This window comes from Sphaerodactylus townsendi, linkage group LG16 (assembly GCF_021028975.2).
Source record: "Sphaerodactylus townsendi isolate TG3544 linkage group LG16, MPM_Stown_v2.3, whole genome shotgun sequence".
Classification (NCBI taxonomy): Eukaryota; Metazoa; Chordata; class Lepidosauria; order Squamata; family Sphaerodactylidae; genus Sphaerodactylus; species Sphaerodactylus townsendi.
In genome coordinates, this window is record NC_059440.1 from 2,439,173 (window position 1) to 2,463,950 (window position 24,778).

Below are 24,778 nucleotides of genomic sequence, written 5' to 3' on the forward strand. Positions count from 1 at the left end.
AATGATTGTGAAAACACAAAAACAATATAAATAAAAAACATACAAACCCATAAAAAGTCCAGATACGGCAGTCAATAAATGAAAACAAGAGCGGTCAAATGCAGTCCTAATAATAAAATTGGCTTCATCTGCTGGCCAGTGAGAGGGCTGGACACATCTCCTGAGGAAGTTGTTCTGAAATTGTGGGGCTGCCACTGACAAGGCTCTTTTTGTGTGCCCACGGGATAAACTTATTTGGTGGGACGGTTAAGAACGCCTCTCCCTGAAATCTTAATTCCCAGGCAGGAATATCTGGGAAAAGGTGATCCTTCATATACCCCAGTCCAAAACAATGTCGAGCTTTAAAGGACAAAACCAACAACTTGTACTGGGCTTGGGAGCAGACTGGCAGCCAGTGCAATTGCTGTAAGGTTGGGATCACATACGTCCAGTAGCTGAGACCAACCAGCCAGAGGCGTACCTAGGCAAACTAAAGCCCTGGGCAAAATCTGAGTTTGATGTCCCCCCATGGGCAGCCACCCTCCCCCACCGTGACCACACAATGATTTTTTTCCACCAGGTCTTTTCAAAGTCACCATCACATTATAGAACATCCCCCAACTCACAAATGATGAAAATACAAAATCCTCCACAAACGAACCTGCAATTTTGTCGCCCACCACAAGGTGGTGCCCTGGGCAGCTGCCCACTTTGCCCAATGGGAGGAACGCCTCTGCAACCAGCAGACCAGACGCAGTATTCTGCACTAGCTGCAGCTTCTGAAGTCTCTTCAAGGGTCTATATCTGATTGAGCCAGGAATGGGAATAGCTGAGATTCCAGCCAAAGCTGGTCAAAAGCTGTCCAAGCTCCCTCAGCCCCATTGTTTCCAAGTCAACCGCTGTACCCAGCAGCAATCTCAAGCTATGAACCTGACTTTTCAATGGTGGTATATCCCCATCTAAGACAGGAGAGATCTTGAGTCGCTGGTCTGCCTTTTTTCTAACCCACTTCTGCTTGTTCAGCAGTAAGTTCCAGTCTTGGTGTCCGGGTGGCCTGTGTACTGGGGGAGGGGAGTTCTGTGCTGTTCTGTGTGAACCTGCTGTGTGAAACTATGTTACTGCTGCTTCTTGGCTGCACTTATCTCTCCCACTCTTAGTGAAGGCCACATACTTTGGGTAGTAGTACAGCTGTGAAGTTGTATGGTGGGCGGGGGATGGGCTCGCTGATTGTTTTATGTTAGTGACGTCTCGGCGGGAAGAGCCAGAGATGTCTTGGAGTTTGTACGGAGCTTATCTTACCTGCAATAAAGAAATCGTTGTTCATCACAACTGTTTCAGTTGACTGGTTCAAAGAGATTCTGACATTAAGACGTCTCTCCATTTTCATCTTTTATCATGGAACCAACTCAGAGGAGGAGTTGGATGGATTTTTTCTGCAAACAACCATTTCTTCTGACCAGGACAACAAACAATCTCTCTTGGCCATACAGGCTGGACAGTATCTGAGGGGGGAGATTGGTTTGCAGGACCTAACGCAGGCTGAATTTGGTAATGCTTTTCAGGGCTACCAAACTGAATCGGGACTGGTGACCAGATTGGTTCTTCAGTCCTCTCGCCCTGTGCTGCGAGTAGCAAGTGGACTTGATCTGGGGCCACAGCTCCTTGGAGTTACTGGTGGACTGTCATACAATCCTTTGACGTGGTCCAACCCTGGGATCAACATTCCGACAGACTGGCCTCCTTCTGTGACTCGTGATCACCGGTTGACCACTCTACCTGAGGACTATTGTATTTCGGACCCCCGTTGGAGTCCTCCAGTGGATTTGCCGGTATCAACAGACTCTTCATTGCGGAACCCGGGTGGAGCCCACTCTACACAGATCTTAGATTACAAACAAACAAGTGTTCACTTTTCAACTGGTTTCCCGGGAGGTGCTTGGCCAAAATCAACCGCTTGCTTTCTCCAGCATGAACGCCTCTGTATCAACCCTGACATGAGTTGGGGGTTGCGGTTTTCTGAGATCCCATTTCGGCCGCCGTCTTGGTCAGATTTGGAGGGGTCCAATGGAACCAGCTTCAAAGAATTGGAGTCCGAGTTACTCGACGTGCAGATGTGGCTGGAACAAATGGAGGCTAGAGCGCAAGAGTCCGAGGCAAAGGTTTTGGAATACAAAGTTCTGTTTCACAGTCGATGAGCCGTGCTTCCGTCAGATGACCCGTGCAGACCTTGTCTCTGGCTACTCCGACCTACCAGGACCAGCTGACTCAAAGTGCTTCCGCCCAGAGTGCTCCCAGTCAACAACCGATTCCCCACACAACTCCCAGTGCCCAAAGTCCCCTCGCTCTGCCACAAACGCCCTCTCAGCTGCCACAGCACGTGGGCATTCACTATCCCTATTTACAACAAGCACCGCTAGTGCCTGCGATTCGTCCTAAACTGTTGGTATGTTTCGATGGCAAGCCTCAGAATCTTCCATGCTTCTTGATCCAGGTGGACACCCACATGAATGAATTCGACCGTTACTATGATGGTGAATGGGTTTGGGACGTGGCCACTGCATTTGAGGGTGATGCGGCAGAATGGTCTGTGGAACTCTTTGGCGGAGGTGCTCTGGAACTCACATCGTCACCGCACTTTCCGATGGCCCTCCGTGAACATTTTGAACAATCTCATATGGATGAACAGGCTAAACAGGACATTAGAAATCTAAAGCAGGGCTCCTTGTCTTGTGGAGGCTACTCCAGCAAATTTCGTGCCTTGGCCAGCCGGATCTCTGGTTGGCCTGATCAAATGCTTGCTATTGCCTTCTTGGAAGGTCTCAACCCGAGGTTGCAAGAATGGGTTCTCATGAGAGGTGAACCAACGTGCTTAGCCGATGGATTATGATGGCAGCAGATGCTGATGCTCAGCTTTGGCGCTTCAAAGTACTGGAACCCAAACCTGCTGAGCCTCGACGTACTGCACCTCCGTCCCGCAGGCCTGCGGCACCAGCGGCTCAACCGCCCATGGAAACCCTCTCTGCTCGGAGACAACGTCTGGGGTTGTGCCTGTACTGCGGAGAGCCTGGCCACATGGCTGCAGCTTGTCCAGTTCAACCAGGGGCTCGCTTGAATCACCACTTCCTTATTTTGTAAAGGAGAGTCCTCTCCCCTCTCCTCCCCCTGCAGGCCATGCTGTGGTTGAACATCTCGATGAGATCTTGGGAGGTACACGCCCAGCATGCTGTCACCTGTGCAAAAGCAGGACTTTCGGAGGCATGCAGCCCCACCTGCTACTCATTGCCTAGCAAGAGAAACTAAGCCAGCCATGAGGGCCCAACCCTTCCTCAATGATTGGCCTGCTGCCTCTTTGACCACCTCAGGGCCCATCTGGATTCTTCCAGTGCTCGTTTCTCTGTCTCCTACCAGAATTACCTAATCTGATAGGGCAAGATGCTTCTGCTCCCAAAGGATCCTGGGAATTTGGTTTGAGAAGGGAAGAATCCCATCTACTGCTCAGCAGGCAGCCTCTAGAGTGGTCCAGAGGGGCTCCTTCTTCTACAGAAGAGTGAAGTTTATTGGTATTGTTCACATGACTGGATCCCACCCTCCTTCAAATGCCCTTTCTGGGACACAGAAAGTCCCCCAGCTTTGTGCTTTTGGGAAAACTGCTGGCCTTTATCACAGATTTGTTTGCAGATTGTAAGAAATGGGTCACTGGAGAGACAACACACATATCAGTTATCTGGAGCTCCTGGCACGGTTTCCACTCAAGCCCAGTGGTCCATCTTTCATGCCAAATAGACCAGCCCTGGTTTATTGTTACATCTCTGGAAAAGTTCCTCCATTGCCTATCTTAAAATTGCATGACTTTTCCATATATGCTCAAAAAACATAAGTGGGTAGCTGTGAAGCTTACTCTAGCTGTTTACTCATTGAAACATTTATTTCTTGCCTTCCCTCATGGGTCAAGGCCGCTTACAATAATATGTGTAAGTGGAGCTGATTTTCCTAAGCTGATAGCAACAGAAAGGTTTGACTCAACAGAATCCTGGGAATTGTAGTTTGAAACAGAGAGAAATCTGTGTTAAAGATCCCAAGTACTCTCTGACAGAATTGCTGTTCCTGAGGAACAAAAAATTGTCTGTCATACCCTTAGGGTGCAATTAAGATTTGGGTTGTTGGTTAAAAGAAGCTTTATGATTTTTTTGTTTGCTACAGTGAAATTTACAGACCATGAAATGACATTTGGTTAACAGGATCTTTTGTGTTTTATTGCCTAGGCACAATTTACTGGATTTCAAGATCAACACCCTCTTGTCGCAGTGTCAGGATCCAAATTTGTTGAATCCAATCCATGGCATTGTTCAGAGTGTGGTCTATCACGAAGAATCTCCACCCCAATACCAAACCGCGTATCTACAAAGTATGTAGTGTGTTAGTCATCTGGGTCTTTATTGTCTCTTCTGGAGTTGAGCCACAGTTCTGTGAAATTGCTTGAACAATATCAAAGTTATGATGAATCAAGGTGTTACATATTATCTTGTTGAGTTCAAGAGGTGTACAGAATTAATTATATTTTATTAATATCAGAAAAGGACGTCAGTATAGCTTACAATCAGATGCAAAAATGAGTGTAGCTGCCAGTAGGGGGAGAAAAAAACTCCAAATTCTTCTCACTGATTTTTGAAAAAGTTTTGCATATAACTTTTCTAGTAAAATTATACAACCTTCTTCCACTCCATCATGCTAATAGTCCTTTTCCTTTTCTTGGTTCCAGGTTTTGGGTTTAATGGTTTATGGAGGTTTGCAGGACCATTTTCCAAGGTGAGGGCATTAGACCACTCTCAGACGCATGATCATATAAATTCCCCTGGAAGTGAAGATTTTTTTCCTGTTTAGCCAGTGAGTCTGTGAAGTCCTTGTGCCAGCACCAGGTCATTATGAGCCCATGTGGTGATGTCACGTCACAGTGCTTATTAGGGACGCTTTGTTTTCTTGAGATAATCGAATACTTGCTGACACTCAGAGCTCCGTTTGATTTTCTTGCCAGGTTGTTTATCATGATTTCCTTCCCTTTTTGTTGCTAATAAGTCTGTGAGAGGGTGTGCCACTTGTGCGGAATTGGGAATGAACGCTCAGTAGAACACATGGCAGAAAAACTACAAAAACCTCAAAAGCAAAATGGTTACATATCCTTTTAAAAGCCAACAGTCAGCATCAGCCTCCAGTTTCTCACCACAATAAATACAGAAGCCAGCTTCGTTGTTAGAAAGGCCCTTCCCCAGTGGGAACACTTAGCATTTGTGCAGTACTTTTAGAGTGCAGAGCAGCACTTCTTATCATAGCCCTATAAGGTAGGCCACTGTTCTTATTGGGGAGAAAAAAAGAGGTAGAGATGTTTGTCTAGGTAAAGGTAAAGTTTCCCCTTCAGTCGTGTCCGACCCTGGGGTACCACTGCAAGCAGTGATTTCATAAGCAAGCCTTTTTTGTGGGGTAGTTTGCCATTGCTTTCCCCGGCTATTCTTTACCCCCTAGCTATGAGCTAGGTACTCATTTACCAACCAAGGAATGGATGGATGGCTGAGTTGGCCATGAGCCAGCTGCCAGGATATCTGATCCACAGGGGGCTTGAACTCCTGACCATGTGAGTGGCAGTGCAAGCACTTAACCACTACGCCACGCAGCTCCTTGATGTTTGTCTAGGATTGTTTAAATGTGATGGGAACTGGAAGCCTCCTGGATTGTGACTTCTTTGTTAGCGAGTAGACCTGTTGCACAGCGGAGTGCTGGTTACCGAGAGCAGGAGAAGCAGCCTTAGGACTTAGCTGCAACACCAGGAGAAACACCACAAGAAGCAGTTACTCAAGAAGCAGTGAGGTGTAGTTTATATACAGAGGTGTAGTTTATATACAGCTAATCACAAGAAGATATATGCAAAGTCATGGGACAGACCGACAGCATGCTTCGCCAGCACAGCATGCGCAGAAGAGAGAGAACAGTTGCAGCTGTTTACACATATATACAGAAGCTGACCAATCAGCTTAAAGGTCACACAGATTAGTAGCAGCTGGCCAGAACCGGTTGGATCCAGCTCACTGCATCAAGTAGCTGTCAGTGAACCGTCAGTTAGATCAGACTGATCTAGCAAGACACACAATATGCCTACGGAGGCACTTTGATACTCTGACATTCTTCTCTGGGTCCCTGTGCTGCGTAAGATCCCAGCAAGAACAGTACTAAAACCATCCATCTGTAGTTTTTTTTAATTGTTTGTTTGTTTGTTTGTTTGTTACATTTATATACCGCCCTCCCCCGAAGGGCTCAGGGCAATGAACATGAATATACAAATAGAGCACAAAATAAAATCAATAAATCTCAGATCATTAAATAAATCATAATAAAATGGCTCTATAGTCTTTGAATCATTAAAACCCCATTAAAAGCAGCATATTAATATCAAATAGAATAAATAATACAGTAAGAGGCGACCTACTAACCAATCCCCTAAAAGAGGGGAGAGACGGCAGGATCCACAGATGTTAACCAGGGGGGGGGCATCAGCTGCCAGCCTCCCCAAAGGCCTGGTGGAACAGCTCAGTCTTGCAGGCCCTGTGGAACTCGTTGAGATCCCGCAGGGCCCGCACAGCTGGAGGGAGAGCGTTCCACCAGGCGGGGGCCAGAGCTGTAAAGGCTCTGGCCCGGGTAGAGGCCAGCCGCATCATGGAGGGGCCAGGGATCACCAGCAAATTGGCCTCTGAAGAGCGCAGAGGCCGGTTCGGGACATATGGGGCAAGACGGTTGAAACCATAAGACTGTTTATATGCCTGTTTATTGGCAGAGATCCCTCGGGAGTTCCTTGTCAAGCCACTTGACAGATCCCGGTGGATGGGAGAGCTGGATACTGATACTTCAAGGAAGTTGAAGGACTGACCCGTTTCTCATTTTCTAGCAAACGCAGATCCCAGACTATGCTGAGCTGATAGTGAAGTTCCTCGATGCCTTGATTGACACCTACTTGCCCGGCATCGATGAGGAAACAAGTGAGGAGTCCCTGCTGACACCCACGTCTCCATACCCACCTGCTGTGCAGTCTCAGCTCAGCATCACTGCGAACCTTAACCTTTCCAATTCCATGACCTCACTTGCCACTTCCCAGCATTCCCCAGGTGAGTCTACTCTTCTTTTCCATTGGCTCGTGTCAGGGGTGGGTTTGTTGAAACTTCCTTAAAGGGACAGCAAACTTTCAGGTCTTGGAGTTTCTTACTTTGGCAGCTGAAGGTCTCCTCTTGCCCGCTCTACTTTTTGAGAGGGTGCTGGGCAAAATGCCCCCAGGGGACTTATTTTATTTATTTATTTATTATATTTGTATACCGCCCTCCCCAAGGGCTCAGGGCGGTGTCCATCAATAGTAAAAACAGCTTAAAACATCGTATATAATTTATATAAATACATAAAATAACAAGACTCCCAATGGCTTCAGCCCCTCCCTCCCCCTTTATATACCCACGGGAGGCCAGATGTTCTTATGGCAGAGTTGACATCATCCCGGCTGGCTAAACGCCTGGCAGAACAGGTCCGTTTTACAGGCCCTGCGGAAACTTTGTAAGTCCCGCAGGGCCCTGATCTCACCTGGAAGCCTGTTCCACCAGGTAGGGGCCAGAGCCGTAAAGGCCCTGGCCCTTGTAGAGGCCAGCCTTGGGGCCAGGGATCACCAGTGTACGATGTGTGTGTACAACTTCTGTTTCTCCCTCTTGCTGTGTCTGATCCCTCCTGCTTTCTGGGGAGGGAAGTGAGCTGGTGCTAACCGCTCTTTCTCACCGCCCTAGTTCAGCTGTTGGTCTGCTTTTGCCGATTCATGAACTTGTAAAAGCCAAGCCAGGGTGGATGCTGCACAGGGTGCAGAATCTGGCATTGAATGCAGAAATGGGATTTTGCAAAGCTTCATGCCTTTCCACAAGAGAACCAAATTGGAATAAATATGCCAATTTGTGCCGATTTGCTTGAATGTTGAAGTTCATGGTTTATAAGTTGCAGAATGGCACTTTTCTGTGTATTGGGAGCAGCAGTGGCGTAGGAGGTTAAGAGCTCATGTATCTAATCTGGAGGAACCGGGTTTGATTCCCAGCTCTGCCTCCTGAGCTGTGGAGGCTTCTCTGGGGAATTCAGATTAGCCTGGGCACTCCCACACACGCCAGCTGGGTGACCTTGGGCTAGTCACAGCTTCTCGGAGCTCTCTCAGCCCCACCTACCTCACAGGGTGTTTGTTGTGGGGGGAAGGGCAAGGAAATTGTCAGCCCCTTTGAGTCTCCTGCAGGAGAGAAAGGGGGGATATAAATCCAAACTCCTCCTCCTCCTCCTCCTCCTCCTCTTCTTCTTCTTCTTCTTCTTCTTCTTCTTCTTCTCCTTCTTCTTCTATTAAACCTAATTGTTAATCATAAGAGTATCAACAATGGTGGGGATAGCAACGTTTTCCTTCCTTATAGAATGGTGGGGATAAGGGTTCTGAAGTCTTGTAAGACATTACAAAATAATAGAAGTGTAGTGTGTAGCTATCCAATCGTGCATAGGGAAAGTCAGTCACTTGGATTTATTTATGATTGATTGGTCTTAAAGATGCATAGCGTGCCCTTTAGTCAAATGACTCTCAAGGCCACTTTGAAACTACATATTAAATAAATATGAAAGAAATATATTGTTTATTTATTTTGAATGTTGGTGTCCTGGCTCTTCAGAGATCTGCTTAAACCATCTCCAAAATCAGAGCTAAAGGTATGAAAATTCAGCCGCCCTCGGCAGGGAAACTCACAAGCAACAGATACTGGGGAACTGCAGTGTTAACTGGAGAAGAAACAGGTGCCACAGAAATCCCTGTGAATGGATTAAATGTGATTATTGCAATGTTGTGAAAGAATATACAGGAACAAGGAATAGATACAGTTGAAAACTTGACAGAGGGAAACATTCACATCCAGATACGATTCTAAGATGTGATTGGCTGAGGAATGGCAACAAAGATAACTATTAGTAAGGAATGACCAAGATAATAAGGCAAGAATCTGGGTGTGGTCTTGTTTTGGAGGATTGCTGTTTATAAATGTCCCCAACTGAACCCTGGATTTGCCAGCTGGCTTCAACCAAGCCTTTGACTTTCCGTGATGTGGCAGGCTGAATCGATGAAATGGTGAGGTGGCTGAGCAACTTCTTCAGGTTCTTCAGGGTACCTGATTATTTTCTTTTCTAGTTTTTTTCATGTATATGTAAGTAGAAAACTAGAGTTGCAGGGAAATGGCTGGATTCAAAAGTTTCTGCTGATATGCTGGCTTTTCTCATGGAATTAAAAATCTGTTGCTGCACCAGCCTGTTTTCCCAGAGGCTACCAAGTGTCGGCTTCAGGCCAGAGTGTCGCTGCTACGAGAGGTGTGTGCTGCATCAGGGCTCCATGCCGCTCCTTTGCAGCCCGCCGTTCCTGTCCCTCCCTCCTCAATTGCAAACTCAGCATTTATTCAGAAAAGGATATGGGAAATAAAATGGCTACTCTCACTATTCCCTCACATAAATCTCTGGTGCATCTGCAAAGCAGTCTGAAGATTAGAAGGGCATCCTTTCCACAGAAAAGCTAAAGAAGAAGAAGAGGAGGAGGAGGAGTTTGGATTTATATCCCCCCTTTCTCTCCTGCAGGAGACTCAAAGGGGCTGACAATCTCCTTGCCCTTCCCCCCTCACAACAAACACCCTGTGAGGTAGGTGGGGCTGAGAGAGCTCCCAGAAGCTGTGACTAGCCCAAGGTCACCCAGCTGGCATGTGTGGGAGTGCCCAGGCTAATCTGAATCCCCCAGATAAGCCTCCACAGCTCGGGCGGCAGAGCAGAGAATCAAACCCGGTTCCTCCAGATTAGATACATGAGCTCTTAACCTCCTATGCCACTGCTGCTCCTAACTAAAGACTAGCTAGTAGCAGTAGTTAGTAAAGGCTGCGTAGTTTAGTAGAAGGAGACTGGTGGTAAGAGGAGACTAGAGATTTACAGCACAAAGAGAATGGAGATGTTTTCATCTGTGTCTCGTGTTACTCGACCTCAGGGGTATCCATGAAACTGTTTGGGAGGAAGTTCAGAACTGGGGAAATAAGCCCTTGATAACACAGGGCTTTGGGAATTCACCACCACAGGAAGTAGCTTAAATTGCTTTTTTAAAGTATTACACAAAATTGTGTAACAGCTGGATTTGAGTCCAGTAGCGCCTCAGAGACCAACAAGGTGTTCGGAGTGTCAGCTTTTGCGAGTCAATGCTCCTTTCATCAGAGACTGTCAGAGGAACAGTGGCGGTTAGCCCTAGCAGCAGAGGTGGGATCCAGCAGGTTCTCACAGGTTCCCGAGAGTAAGGTTGCTAATTATTTGTGTGTGCCGAGAGGGGGTTACTAATTGGTGGTTTTGCCACGTGATTTTTGCCTTAGTTACGCCCCTCCTCTCAGCAGTAGCGCGCAGAATTTGAAGCAGTCTAGCAGGAGGTGCACCGGCGTGCGTAGCAGCCTGCGCCCGTGTGCATTTGTTTCCCGCCCAAGGACCGGCGCAGTGGCTGCGTCCTTGCCACAGCCCTGCCCAGGAATGCCCCACCCCCGGAATGCCCGGCCACGCCCCCGTAATGCCCCGCCCAGCCCCATTGGCGCTACGCCACAGTTTGAATCCCACCACCATAGGAACCTGTTACTAAAAACTTTGGATCCCACCACTGCCTAGCAGCCAAATGGAACCTGCATGTTTGGGGCAATGTACATCTGAATACTGGGGTCGGAGCTCCCACAGAGCTGCTACCTTCATGTCCTTCTTGTGGGGTTCCTGGAGGCATCTGGCTAGCTGCAGAGACACCAGCAATTCTTCAGTTGCAGCAGCAGAGTGGCAATCACTTCACTGAAACTTATAGAGAACTCAATGTATTTATGAACCACTTTCCTCCCCAGTGGAGACTCTAGGAGCCTTTTCTCCTATATTTTGTCATGACAACAACCCTGTAAGGTAGGCCAGGCTGAGTTTGACAGAACCAAGGTCACCCAGTGAGCTTTCCTGGTAGAAGTGGGGTTTCAAACCTAGACAGCCCACAGCCTTAGACTTCCCAGCAAGAACTCAGCCGTTTCTCAGGAACATGGAAGCATGTTTGTGCTGAACAAATGATGGACCTCTTTCAAGGCAGAGGATGTTGTGACCCCTAGAGCTGTTTCTGAAAAAACACTGTACGGAAGGGCTTTTCATCTTCCACAAACCAGCCACAGGGTGGCCATCTGGGCACAAGCCTCCTGCCTTTAGTACTCAGGGAGGCCTCAATACATTGAAGAAATCTAAACAAAAGAAACAGAAGAAATAAGGAAAATCCCCCCTTCACCTCTTCTGGTGGCCATGTTGAACCTCATGCAATCAGAACACAAGTTGATAGGGGACGTTCCGGCACTGGAGAAAGCTAGAGCAAGCTGGCGCAAGTGCTTGTGCCATGTGGATAACAGGCTCCCTCTGCTGGTGACAGGTGGTCAGTGCGTGCTGACCTCTTTGCCGCCTTCTCAGTTTAATTAAAACAGGGCTTTGCAACTCACTCCATCTCCAGCGCTCACTCCTTCCTTCCTTCCTTCCTTCCTTCCTTCCTTCCTTCCTTCCTTCCTTCCTTCCTTCCTTCCTTCCTTCCTTCCTTCCTTCCTTCCTTCCTTCCTTCCTTCCTTCCTTCCTTCCTTCCTTCCTTCCTTCCTTCCCCTCTTGCGTAACCTTGGCACAAGAGAATCTGCCTCCATTCTCTCCATCTTTCCTACTTCTGAAACGCTTCCCAATTCTTAAAAAGCAAAGATAATCCTTTACTGTTGTTTTATGTCCCCCCCCCCCCCCCGCACACACACACTCTAATTATTACGCTTGGCTTTTGAAGGGGAAAAATTAACTGACTGTTTCATCCTTCCTCTGTTCGTTTGTTTTTAGGAATTGATAAGGAAAACGTGGAACTGTCCCCAACCGCAGGGCACTCCAACAGTGTGCGGACGCGCCACGGTTCAGCGAGCCAAGTCCAGAAGCAGAGGAGCACCGGCAGCTTCAAACGTCACAGCATTAAAAAGATTGTGTGACGCTGTCTCCTTTTTAAAAAAAATATTTTGTTTTTTCTAAAAAAAGCAACCCCCCCCCCCAAAAAAAACAACGGATGTGTATAATCCAGGCTTCTTACTCATGCCCCCTCCCCCACCCCAGGCAAGTGGCTGAGCTGTGCGTAGTTGTGAATCACCACCTCTGACCCGGTCAGCCCTGCAGCCGGAAGATCCATTCTTGAAATGTGGGTCTGGATTTTCATTTTTGTAGCTCTTTTTCTCTTCTGTTTCGGGTTCCTCTGACTTTTGTTTTTTTAGTTGGTAATCACTGATTTGCTGAACCAGAACCCAAAGAAACCAGGGAATCGTGGTGGTCATGTCAAGTCTGGAATTGTTTTCTTCTGACACTTTTTTGTATTGTAAAATGTCTTCTCCGCTATCTCTTTTAAAGAAAAAAGTGTTCCTTGTTACTCCAGTTTGCCCATTCCTAGTTTCTGTTGACCAGTGGACATGCTATTCTAATTGCTTGGGTGGTAGATTTTTTTTTACTGTACTGTATAGAAGGAGACCTGATCACAGCAGCAGACAGTATGTTTGAACTGAAGAGTCAAGTAATTCCATGTATCTCTCATGAACTAACCAGACATTTTCAAGGCTATGGGGCCAATATCTTGTTTCTTGATTCCCTTGGAAATGGCCTCCTTTGTCTCTACAGAGCAGACTGGATAAAAGCTGACGGTATTTTCCGCCTGACCCATTGTGCCAAAATGTGTTCTCTGCAAAGGCTGAGGGTTGGGGCCCTTCGGCCACCCGTGGCCTTGATCCGTCATTGGTTGTTCCCAGAAAGGTAATGCGATTCATTTTCCACACACTGAAATTATGTAAATTAAGTGCCCAATTTGCTCAACGACGCATCTGCTGCGTCAGTTCCAAGAATTCACCCTAAGGATTTGCCAAAGCTTCTTAGGTAATGCTACTTCTGCCCGGATATATACAAAAAACTTTTATTATTTCCTTAGAGCATTTTTATACTGTCTTTCCTCCATTTAGTCCTCACAACAACCCTGTGCAGTAGGTTAGGCTGTGAGAGAAGGGCTGGCACGTATTCGCGTCGCACTCTAGATGGCCCGCCTGGATCTCACAGATCCTAGTTGGGCAGTTGACTACCGGCGGACAGGTTATGTGCACAACTGACAACTCTTCTCAAACCCAGAAGTGCGTTTGAGCTGTCTTTGTAAGGTCGGCACAGTCATTTTCGCATGAGCTTTCCCTGCTGGTTTGTTTGGGAAACTCTCATTGGACAAAAATCCTTGGGTCTTGAAATAGATTTGGGGTTTATAAGCTACAAAATGGTACTGCTTTTTATCACTGCAGGTTGTCTGTAGAAATGCAAGGATTGTGTTTGCAACAGGATACACTGTTGTGTGGGATCGGCACAGGCAAAGCAGGATCTGTGAATGGACTGGACTTTCTAGCCTTGGCAGAGTTTGACTCCCGACAAAAATCAGGATAACTGAAATCTCCCCTTACTACTACTACTTCCTGAACGTTTGGTCATCTGTCCCAGGAAGGCAGCATCCAACGCTTCAGTCTGGTCTGTAATGGACCCCCACTATAAGATCTCTGTTGTTTCTCTCCCCCTTAATTTTTAGCCAGATTCTCTCAGCCTGGCTTCCAGGATTTAAGTTATGGGGCAGCTCACAAATGTAATCATCCCTGACGTCTAATGCTATTCCTCCTCTGTTCCTAACTGGTCTTATTTCTCTGAAATAGGTCATACCCCCTCAATTGTTACATTCCAATCATGAGGCTCATCCCACCAGATTTCACAGATGCCTATTATATCATGTTTGCTTTGCCATTTTAAGAGTTTGCTCCTCTTGTTTATTTCTCATGCCCCGGGCATTAGTGTAGAGCAGTGTTTCCCAACCTTTTCAAGGTCAGGGTACCCTTGACCTCACTCTTCATATCTCACGATACCCCTGCCGCCACCCTCCACCTTCCCCTCCCAGGGTGAAGGGTAGCACTGGGGGTGGGGGTGGCTGCTGACCTTGTGGCAGGCCCTGCCCCATGGGCCAGCTCCATGTCCTTGCTGGCGCCGGTGGGAGACACCACAAAAATGAGGGGGGGGGCGGGCGGCAGTGTTGCTGCGGTACCCCTGGGACATGCTCACGGCACCCCAGGGTACCAGGGAACCCTGGTTGAGAATGGCTGGTATAGAGGTTCAATTCCGCCGCCCCCATCCCACCCCCCAGCTGCTTATTTAAGGTCTTTTCTCTCCCACTGTTGGTTCTTGACTGCTTGGTCCGTTCTCTCCATAACCTTTGCACTATTATCTCCAGCACTTGGTGGATTCCTGCCTGCTTGAATGCTGTCTCCCTCCCCCACACCACCCAGTTCAAAGCCCTCCTGATCAGGCTTGTGAGCCTCCTGGCAAAAATGTTCTTACCTGCAGCCATGAGGTACAGCCCATTCCTTGGCAGTTGCCCCTAGCCTGCTATGGGGGGTGGCCTTGCCGCAGCAAAGAGTGGGCCTGCCTGCTGCCGGCCCTGGGGCAGTGCAAGCTTTCACCAAGAGAGCCATAGAGGGCAGCAGAAGGGAAAGCACCCCACGGTCCCGTGTCCTCGCTGTGGACTGGCTGGGTGAAACCTGCAGGAGAAGTGAATCCACAGTACCCAAGGAGAGGGACTCCTACTGATCCGGCCCCCTCCCCCCTACTTTATGGCAACTGGGATGCCATCACTGGGACATAGTTCACTCACCGGGCCTTCCCTTCTCTGATAAGCTGCGTAGGGCTATGGCTGAAGCCAGGCCGGTCAAATTTGCTTTTGGCCTTTTCTGTTTCTCTTCTGGCCGCAGTTCACGCATAGGAAGATGAGGAGGGGACAGTATGACGTTGCCATGCAAAAATTTGTGTTCAATCCTAATGATGTTTTCCTGGGAGCAAGTCCCACTGAGGCGGATTTGGAGTAGACCTCCTCAGGAGGCTTTCTTATGAGTTGGGCTTTGTTTCTTTCTGTTTTCCATCACTTGGCACTAAGGCGACCTGGGTGCAGAAGAAAATTGGACCAAAGGCAGGAAGTGGGTCTGTAATGTATATTCAGTGGACCTCTCACTAAGGTTTTTTACTTGTGTAAGTTGTGTGTATTTCTGGTGCAAATCAGAGTTAAATGTTTGTGGAAATTGGTCCTTGGGACAACTGGCAAAATCAGCAAAACTGATACTTCCCAGAGCAGCAAGAATTCGGATTGCTTTTAGGCAGCCCTGTCAATCTTGGTAGAAGAGCTGCAATCCCAAACTGCATGTCCCAAACGAAGAAAGCCTGCATGGCAACCAAGGACATCGTCCAGACGTCAACCTGTTCAGCTGATGGTTTGCTCCGCTGCTGTTTTTAATCCACCTCCTATTACACTGGCTACTTAGGTGAGTGACCAATACAGGATCCTTGCTTTAAAAAGATACTTCCTCCATTCTTGTTTGAGTCCTTCCACCAGGCGTCGAAGGCATAGTGAAGGGGTCTCTGTGCCCTTGCCTGCTCTTAAGAGATTGCTGTTCACAGTTGGGCCCTGTCCACATGTCATTAGGAAGTTGATTCCTTAGCAAACCCGCTTTGCAGCTATACATTTAACTCCAGAAAGGACTATAGGCTAGAAATTCAGCTTCCAGGGGATCAAAATCTCATATGACCCAAGAAACTCTGTCCAGAAAGATAAGGTTGATAAACCCATCAGGATAGAAGTTGGACACTCTTACTTTCCCCGCATCATCTCCATATGTACTGTTAAGTAACTTTTTTAAAAAACGGCGTCTTTGATTCAAATTTAAACCTGGAACATTTTACTTGTGCATTTTTTAAAATCCTGTTGATTCCACCTGTAGAGTTCTGCTCCCACATGCGTGCATTTCTTTTCTGTAGCCAAAAAACATGGATGAGTCCCATCCTCCTCACTGACTTCTATGGCTTTAGAAGGGAAGAAGCTGCCTAGAATAGCCTTGTCTGCAGATGCCCCGGGAATCGGTTAAGAAACCATCTCCTGCTCTTTCCCCTGATAGATTTGTGGGGTTTTAAGACTTCTTTTCCCCTGTCTTCAGCTCTTTCTTTAAAAAAACACCACCACCTTTTTCCAGGTACATTAAAGTACCTCTTAATGAGACTTAACTACAAAAGTCACTTTTGAGCATTGGCCACACACTATTTTTTTTAACACAGTATACTTACCCTGTAAATAGTTTTGTGTAAAATTTGACAGAAAAAGTATATTTACTACACTGTAAATATATGTGATGATATATTGTATTATTTTGCTTTTTTTGTAAAGCAGTTAGTTGCTGTACATGTATAACATAATGAAATTTGATTATCTTTAGCGTTTAGTAATCATTAACGTACTACTTATTTCTTTTCCTGCTGTTGCATTCTGCCATTTAAAGGAAGCAAGGCTGTGTATCATAAACTTCAACATTGTGTATTATAAACTTACTCCCTTCCAGTTGGGGCCTCAACTTTGAGCCCCCCCCCCCTCCACCCTTGTTGTCTGTCTAACAATCCTGTTAATATTGTAAGCACTGGTGCAAATCCTGGCTGGGAATCCGGCTGAGTTGCAAGCTCACTGTTGGTCATCGGAGGTATATATATAAATATATATATATAATTATATATATTATATATATTTTAAAAAACCTGTAGAAATCATGGTTTCAAATAATTGTTGTTTATCCCCCACTTTTCCTCATGTATGTACTTCCCTTTTTTAAAATAAAAAATATAAATCCAACCTGCATTTTGAATTGTGTTGAGCTTTTGTCCCTTTGCGTGTCTCGGAAACTATGATTTTTAAAATTCTCCTAGCATTTAGCTTTGGTTCCTCGTGCAGAGACTTATCCCTGGGTAAACAAAAAATTAATAAAAAGTAATAATGTCTGGGTAACCTAATAGTACTAAAGGCAACTCAGTGTCCCCAGCAATCTTGGAAGCTTTATGATTTTTTAAATTATTCTTCTAGCATTCAGCTATAGTCCTTCATGCAAAGACTTAAACTTGGATTTAAAAAATAATTAAATAATAGTGTCTGGGTAGCCTGATTGTGCTAAAGTCCTGGTGTAATGGTTAGTGTTCTGGCTGGCCTCTGTTTGCTCCATGCACTGCAAACAGGCCTCAGGATATTTGGGGTACTTCCTAGTGCTGTGGTGGCGAACCTTTGGCACTCCGGATGTTATGGATTACAATTCCCATTAGCCCCGGCCAGCATGGCCAATTGGCTGATGGGAATTGTAATCCATAACATCCGGAGTGCCAAAGGTTCTCAATTACTTGTCCTATTGCATAGAGTGTCCAAACTTAGCTAGGCCCTCCAGATAAAGTTATGAACCATAGTTCTATCATCACATCCCCTGCCAGCATGATGCTGGCAGGGGATGGTGGGAACTGTAGTCCATAACATCTGGAGGGCCGCAAGTTTGACACCTGTGTCCTAGTGTAACTCTGTAAATCAACCCAAAATAAACCCTTCAATTTCATTTTTTGAGGTCCAAGAACCTGGAGAAGTTGCTCACAGGGATGCGGCCTATTACTAGTCCCCCAACCCTCGTCCATCCTGGCTGATAAAAGCTATCTGGGGTGGGAGGACTGGCCCAGTGGGTTCAGGAGGTGGTAAATGCCTCTTTGACAGAATGCTTCTGAAAGAGCTGGTGGTTTGCCCCCTTTTTCAGGGGCCATCTTTGGACCCTGTGGTGCTGGGCAATTATTGCCAGGTGGCCAGCCTCCCATTTGGGGGCAAGGTCCTAAAGATAGTGGTGGTGGCTCAACGGCAGGCTTACTTGAAAGAAACTGGTTTTCTAGACCCATGCCAATCTGGCTTTGGTTGTGGTTATGGCACAGAAGCATCCTTGGTCATCCTGATGAATCACCTTTATTGCAAGAGAGACAGGGGAAACGCTACCCTGCTGAGTCTCCTTGATCTCAGCACTTTTGATAGCACAGACCATGCTATTTTGCTGGACCTGGGGCTCTGGGGCATGGGGTTGTGGGGGGGTGCACTGTGTTAAGAGTGGTTCAGTTCCAGAAGACAGCATTGGGGAACTTGTGCTCACGGTCCTGGGAGCGCCATTGTGGGGTTCCCCAGGGCTCGATCCTGTCACCTATACAATTCAATATCTACATGAAGCTGCTGGGTAAGGTCATCAGGGGATTTGGAGTCGTGTCATCAATATGCAGGTGACTCCCAGCTGTAACTCTCCATGTCATCAGAGTCAGGAGAGGTGCTCCATGTACTGGAAAGATGTTATGGGCTGGATGAGGATCAACAAACCAAGGCTGAATCTAGACAAGACGAAGGTTCTATGTGTTCCGGGTTCCCAAGTCCATGAGAGCACAGGGCATATGGTTCTACAATCACAATCACAATCACCTTTATTGGCATTAGGTATTAGACAGTGGTTATACACTATTATTAAATTTAAAATCATTTGTTACATCTATGGATTTTGCTTTCCAACTTGACAGTTCATTTGTAAAAATATAATATGGATGAAAAGGGTTTAGCCATTCAATTCAAAGACAAATTTGTAAAACAGATACCATTTGACTATATTTAAGATCCAACACCAGGAAATATCTGGCACTTCCCGATTTAGTTCTATTTGCTAAAAGGATAAATCCACTCCTCAGGCTCTGGAGAATTACTAATTAAAACAGCAGGATAATTAAATTTTCCTAATATTAAAATAAATAAATAACATTGAGCCTTTACATACGCATTTTATAATAACCCGAGGTGCCATGGCTGAAGAATATTACTCATTTATATATAGTTTATATTTGCATAATAACTGATTTCATTCAACTTTGCGTTCAGTATCTTTGGCTGAAAAATTATCATATTGAATTTCAATGCAAAAAGTTCCATTCATAAAGTTACACATCTCTTAGGTACATGACCTTTAACAAGTAGCTGGCTAATCTCCCAAGCATATCAGGATCATTACTATTTAGTGATTTTACTATTGATATTTTGGACGGTTTTTTACCCCTTATGGATGGTAATAGGGCTTCTCTCTGTGCGTTGTCATATGGTTCTAGATGGGGCTGTATTGCTGCAGAAGAACCAGGTGCGAGATCTGGAATGCTCCTGGATTCATCACTGAGCTTTAGGTGAGGGTCGTGGCCACAAGGGCCTTCCGGCAGCTCCATCTGGTTTGCCAGATCCGCCTGTTTTTGGATAAAGGGGACCTGACCACAGTGTTACATGCCCTGGTAACCTCTTGATTGGACTACTGTAATGCACTCTACATGGGGCTGTCCTTGAAGGCAACCCGGAAACTGGGGCTGGTCAATATGCTAGGCTGTTAGCTGGTACTTCGGGCTGGATGCACATCATGCCAGTCCTTAAGGCCGCGGTGGCGAACCTTTGGCACTCCAGATGTTATGGACTACAATTCCCATCAGCCCCTGCCAATTGGTCATGCTGGCAGGGGCTGATGGGAATTGTAGTCCATAACATCTGGAGCACCAAAGGTTTGCCACCGCGGCCTTAAGGCATTGCATTGGCTCCCACGTTGCTCCCTGCCCCAATTCAAGATGTTGACATGAATGTACAAAGCCCTCAATGGTTTGGGCCCTGCCTACCTGAAGGAGTGCCTACAACCCTATGTACCTGTTGTAAGGCTGCTGTTTAACCTTGGAGGGTTTTCGTTTGCCAAGGTTGGCGCGCTGCCCAGATTTGGGGAGTGCTTTCAGTATCTGCAGTTTCCAGTGTTTGTATCTTCTGTTTCTCCTGCCTGTCTGTGTGAAACTGTCTCAATGTAGTTTTTGGATGGGAACTACAGGTGTGTTTATCAAACTTTGGCGGGAACTGGGAGGGGAGCCCGTAAAAGTGGCTGCTTGAATGCTGGGAGGCCAGTTCCTGCATTGCTTGTGATTGACTTAGAATGCCAGCTCAATAAAGAACTCCAAAGTTACTTTTGGCCTGGACTTTACAAGTTCCTTACACCTGTCCAGTCACCGAGGTCGGTGCTCCTGGTGGTAGCTCCCCCACCAAGGTGTGGTGGGGTGGCACATGGGAGGCCTTTCTCTGGGATTGCCCCCAGTATATGGAATAGTCTCATCTCAGAGATTTGCCATGCGCCTCCCCTTTATGGATTTAGGCACATGGTGAAGACCTTCCTCTTCACCCAGGCATTCGGTTAGTTAGCTCCTTGGAAACCCCCGCGACAACTGGTGGTCGGCAGAAGGAGCAGTGGGGGTTGGGGTTATTTTAATGTTATTTTAATTGTTGTTTTATTGCCATATGTTATTTGTGATGTTTTATTGTGGTTTCTGTGTAAGGCAGGGTATTTATAAATAAATAAAAATGCATGCACACTTGTCTTTGTAGGTATGTAAGGCAGCGATCCCAAGCCTTGGTGCGTTTTTATTTCCAAATAATTTTTTATAATTTTTATATTAGCGGCGGAAAAAGATTACCTTGTTGAGCCTGTGGACACTTTGGGAATTTTGAAAACAGCGGGCACTTCAAGGAAATGGCACCCACGAAGAGAAGGCTAGAGCTGCCAGCAACCTGGAGAAACAATGTCCTGCTCACTGTCATGGCTTCTGTGCAGTCCCACTTGGCAGCTGCATTGGCACAGGTCTGCCAGTTTCCCCAAAGATCTGAGGCACACGGAGTGCTCCCTCTCCTCTCCTTTGTCTCGTACATTTTCACCCCAAAACGGGCCTGTGATGAAGGCAGGGACAGCGTTCCTCCCTCGGATCACCCCCTTAGCAAGAGAACGTCTATTGAAGCTTTCTTTGTACTTACCTCAAGATCATTTCAAATGGTAAATCACCGGATTTACAGTGGCACTCTTGAAAAAGTGTAAGAACCATGGAGAGAGAGTTTGGATTTATATCCCCCCTTTCTCTCCTGCAGGAGACTCAAAGGGGCTTACAATCTTCTTGCCCTTCCCCCCCACAACAAACACCCTGTGAGGTGGGTGGGGCTGAGAGCTCCGAGAAGCTGTGACTAGCCCAAGGTCACCCAGCTGGCGTGTGTGGGAGTGCACAGGCTAATCTGAATTCCCCAGATAAGCCTCCACAGCTCAGGCGGCAGAGCTGGGAATCAAACCCGGTTCCTCCAGATTAGATACACAAGCTCTTAACCTCCTACGCCACTGCTGCTCCTAAACTAAAATGATGAGCAAAGACATGTCTTCTTTGCCTGCAAGAGGCATGTAATATGGCAGCAGATGAGTCCTGCTGCCTTTTCACGCTCAAATGTGGGCTGTGGATTTACCAAAAGACTAGCTCTCAGGAAGAGCAGGGTGCTCAGAAAAAGGGGAGAGGATAAAAAGGAAGTCCCAAGAACAAACCCTGGGGGAAATTGGAGCTGGTGATTCCAGGTAGTAGAAGAATTGAATCCAGGCAGGAAGAGAAGGAATGGGGTGACCTAATCCCTCTCCTCTAGAGGCGTAGCTAGGGAACATGGAGCCTGGTACAAAATCTGAGTTTTGCTCCCACCCCACCCCCAATGTCCGTTTGTATTTTTTGCATTTTTAGTGTTTTTTCCGTTTTCGGCCTGCAGGGTACGCAGGTTTTAGGCTAGCAGCATCAAACTTTCAGGGTATCTTTGGGAGACTATCCTGATGATACCACCCAGGTTTGGTGAAGTTTGGTTCAGGGGGTCCAAAGTTATGGACTCTCAAAGGTGTAGCCCCCATCTCCTATTAGCTTCCATTGTGTAAGGGTGGGGGTTAGTTTCTGCTCTTTCTGCCTGGCCTTGGCGCATTCCTCGTTCTGGGCTTCGTGCCCGGGGTGGTTGTGGCCTTAACCTTGCTGTGATTATCTTGTGTGTTTGAAGCTTGTTTCTGCTCTGTCATGGGAAAACTGCTGGGACGTTTGGGGGAGGTGGCTGAAGGTTCCGTAAAAGCGACACCTGAAAGGCCCGAGAAGTCAGAACTCCGCATCCCGTGTGTAATGCGATGCGTTGAAGTTTATAAGAAATAAACGTACTGAACTCAGTTCCTTTGTTTCGAGTCCTTTGAGGTTCCTTACAACCCTTTACTTCAAGTGTTGCGACTCCGTTTTCAAGATCCGGAAGAGGTGAACAAAGCCATCAAGACTGTTAAAACTCTCAAGCAGGGAAATAAAACCTTTGCGTGCAGAGTTCCTCGCCCGAGAATTCCGGTTGGTCAGCTTTTGAAAGCAAGCTCCCCGGACTGGGGTCGAACGCGATGAAAAATGTGAATACTTCCAACGATGCTAGTCGCAGGAGGAAATCTGCACCTGGAGCATGCATGTGGTGCGTGAACCCCAGACCATCGCGGGAGAATGGGATTACCACCGGCAATCTGGTATTGCGGCCCGTCTTAATCGCTTCCAATTTGACGTGGGAAAACCGCTCACGACCAAACCTCCTGCCAGAACCGGGCAACAGTACGGTCACCGCCCCACCGAAGAAGGCGCAGTGCAGGACTGCCGGCAGCCGAATCCACCTCTGAGCACCGCCGTCGTCTCGGGTTGTGTCTATATTGTGGGGGCCCGGGCCACATGGCGGCCACCGTCTGCGGCAAAACAAAAGGTGCCTGTCCCCGCCCCCGCAAGTCAACGTGCGTAACGGACTCCTCGCAAGACGCGGGTCCTCGGGGGGGCCCTAAGGAGCTGTGCAAACCACCTATTATGATGACAAGCCCGGGAGACCGATGACAACACCCGAACCTTGAAGGGGTGAGCCTCTTCACAGAACCTCCGCTGAAGAGTTTCCCTGCGCCTAGATGCGGGTGAGTGCAGCGGGGAGCCCCTATAACTATTATGACCACAGTCTTCGGTTGTGTCTATATTGTGGGGCCCGGCCACTATGGCGGCCAATTGCCCGAGAAAAACAAAAGGTGCTCGTCCCCGCCCCTCGCGAAGTCAAATCTTGCACGGACTTCCTTCGCCAAGACGGGTCCTCGGGGCCCTAAGGAGCTGTGCAAACCACCTATGATGACAAAGCCCGGGAGACCGACATGACGCACTGAACCTGAAGGGTGAGCTCTTTCGGCCAGGTCCCGCTGAAGAGTTTCCCTCAAGGGCGCCCAGATGCGTGTGAGTGAAGGGGGAGCCCCATAACTTTATGCCATGACCATCGCTTAACCAATACCTCCAAGCACACCCATATTCTGGCACGAAGCTCGATTCCGCCGTTCGCTCCCACTGCCTTAGTGAAGCCTCAGGTGACGGCGGTGAGCAGCTAGGGCTCGAACGATAGCATTGGCCAAACCAATTCCTTTTACTCAAATGGATGGCAGCCCGCTGGGCACTGACGGTCCGGCCCGCTTCAAGACCCGCAACCAGTGCTTCTATGCGATAATTGCTGAACACTACTTGGGAAGAGACGTGTAGCTTCATTCTGGCTCCAGCGTTGCCAAACATCCCATAGTGCTGGGCATGCCCTGGCTCCTCTCCCATGAACCCAATTATTCATCTTCTGGGGAGACAACGATAGTCTGATTCACCCGATCCCCTTGTGGGGATCATCACATGCACGAGGGGTGGAAGCCACCGGCAGAGGCTAAAGAAGATCCCCGAAGTCGCCCCAGGCAATGGCTTTTAGCTAGCGTAACCGGAAGCCCAGAACTGGCCGGAGTTCCCAAACAGTACTGGGACCTTAGCCAAAGTCTTTGGCAAGAACAGGAATGCGATCAACTCCCCATAGGGACACAACAGACTGTAAAATCCTCTTTGGTCCCAGGGGCACAACTCCCCAAAGGGTAGAATATAATCGGGGATGAGCCCAGCCGAGGAGAAGCGAGCTCGAGCCTTTCTCGAGTAAGAATCTGGCTCGCGGTTTCATCCGCCGAGCCACCAAGAGCACCCACGCAGCACCCGTTTTGTTTGTGAAAAAGAAAGATGGAACCCTACGTCTGTGCACTGATTATTGTGGTCTCAACGCTGTTTCGCTGTCAAATAAATACCCTTTGCCCCTCATCAAGAACCTGCTCGATGTCTTGGGAAAGGGGCGTATTTTTACCAAACTGGATCTGAGGGAGGCTTATTACCGAGTACGAATTGCTGAGGGTTTCGAGCATTTAACAGCATTTAATACCAAATTTGGCCAGTATGAATATCTTGTAATGCCATTCGGATTATCCGGTGCCCCAGGGGCTTTCATGTCACTTATCAACGACGTTCTACAAGATTTTCTGTTTAAGGGGGTGGTGGTGTATTTGGATGACGTTCTAATATATTCCCAAACGATGGAAGAGCATGAACGTTTGGTCAGGGCTGTGTTGCAACGTCTGCTCGATAACTCACTCTTCGCAAAACTGTCCAAATGTGCTTTCCACCAAACCTCCATGGATTACCTAGGGTATCGGATCTCTCCAGAGGGCCTGGAGATGGCAAAAGTTGCAGCTGTAGTGAATTGGCCGATACCCACCACCCGTAAGGAACTTCAATCGTTTCTAGGTTTTGCGAACTTTTATCGAGATTTTATTCCCCAATTTACTAAGCTTGCTCTACCACTCACAGATTTACTGCGCACCAAAGGAAAGGGGCCCCAGGCATCGAAACCCTGGGCTCCCCTTTCTTGGTCCCCTGAGTGTCAAAAATCATTTCAGGCTCTTAAGACAGCTTTCACTACTGAACCTATTTTGAAACACCCAGATCCTACTTTGCCTTTCATCGTGCATGTCGATGTTTCGGATAAAGCCCTAGGAGCAGCACTCTTGCAGAAAAATAAAGATAACAAACTTGTAACGTGTGCTTATTTATCGAAAAAACTGTCCGGCCCTGAACTCAACTGGACGGTTGG

General features: G+C 47.4%; 1 protein-coding gene across 1 annotated transcript in view; it reads left to right on the forward strand.

The window, feature by feature from the left end:
- The window catches only part of LOC125445915 (neurofibromin), a 64,772-nt gene extending 52,291 nt beyond the window's left edge, over positions 1-12,481 (forward strand). The window contains exons 21-24 of the mRNA XM_048519353.1: positions 4,242-4,384; positions 4,739-4,785; positions 6,911-7,127; positions 11,911-12,481. Of these exons, the coding sequence (XP_048375310.1) occupies positions 4,242-4,384; positions 4,739-4,785; positions 6,911-7,127; positions 11,911-12,053 (550 nt within the window). The 3' untranslated portion in view covers positions 12,054-12,481. The remainder of the gene's footprint in view (positions 1-4,241; positions 4,385-4,738; positions 4,786-6,910; positions 7,128-11,910) is intronic.
- Positions 12,482-24,778: the final 12,297 nt, after the last annotated feature.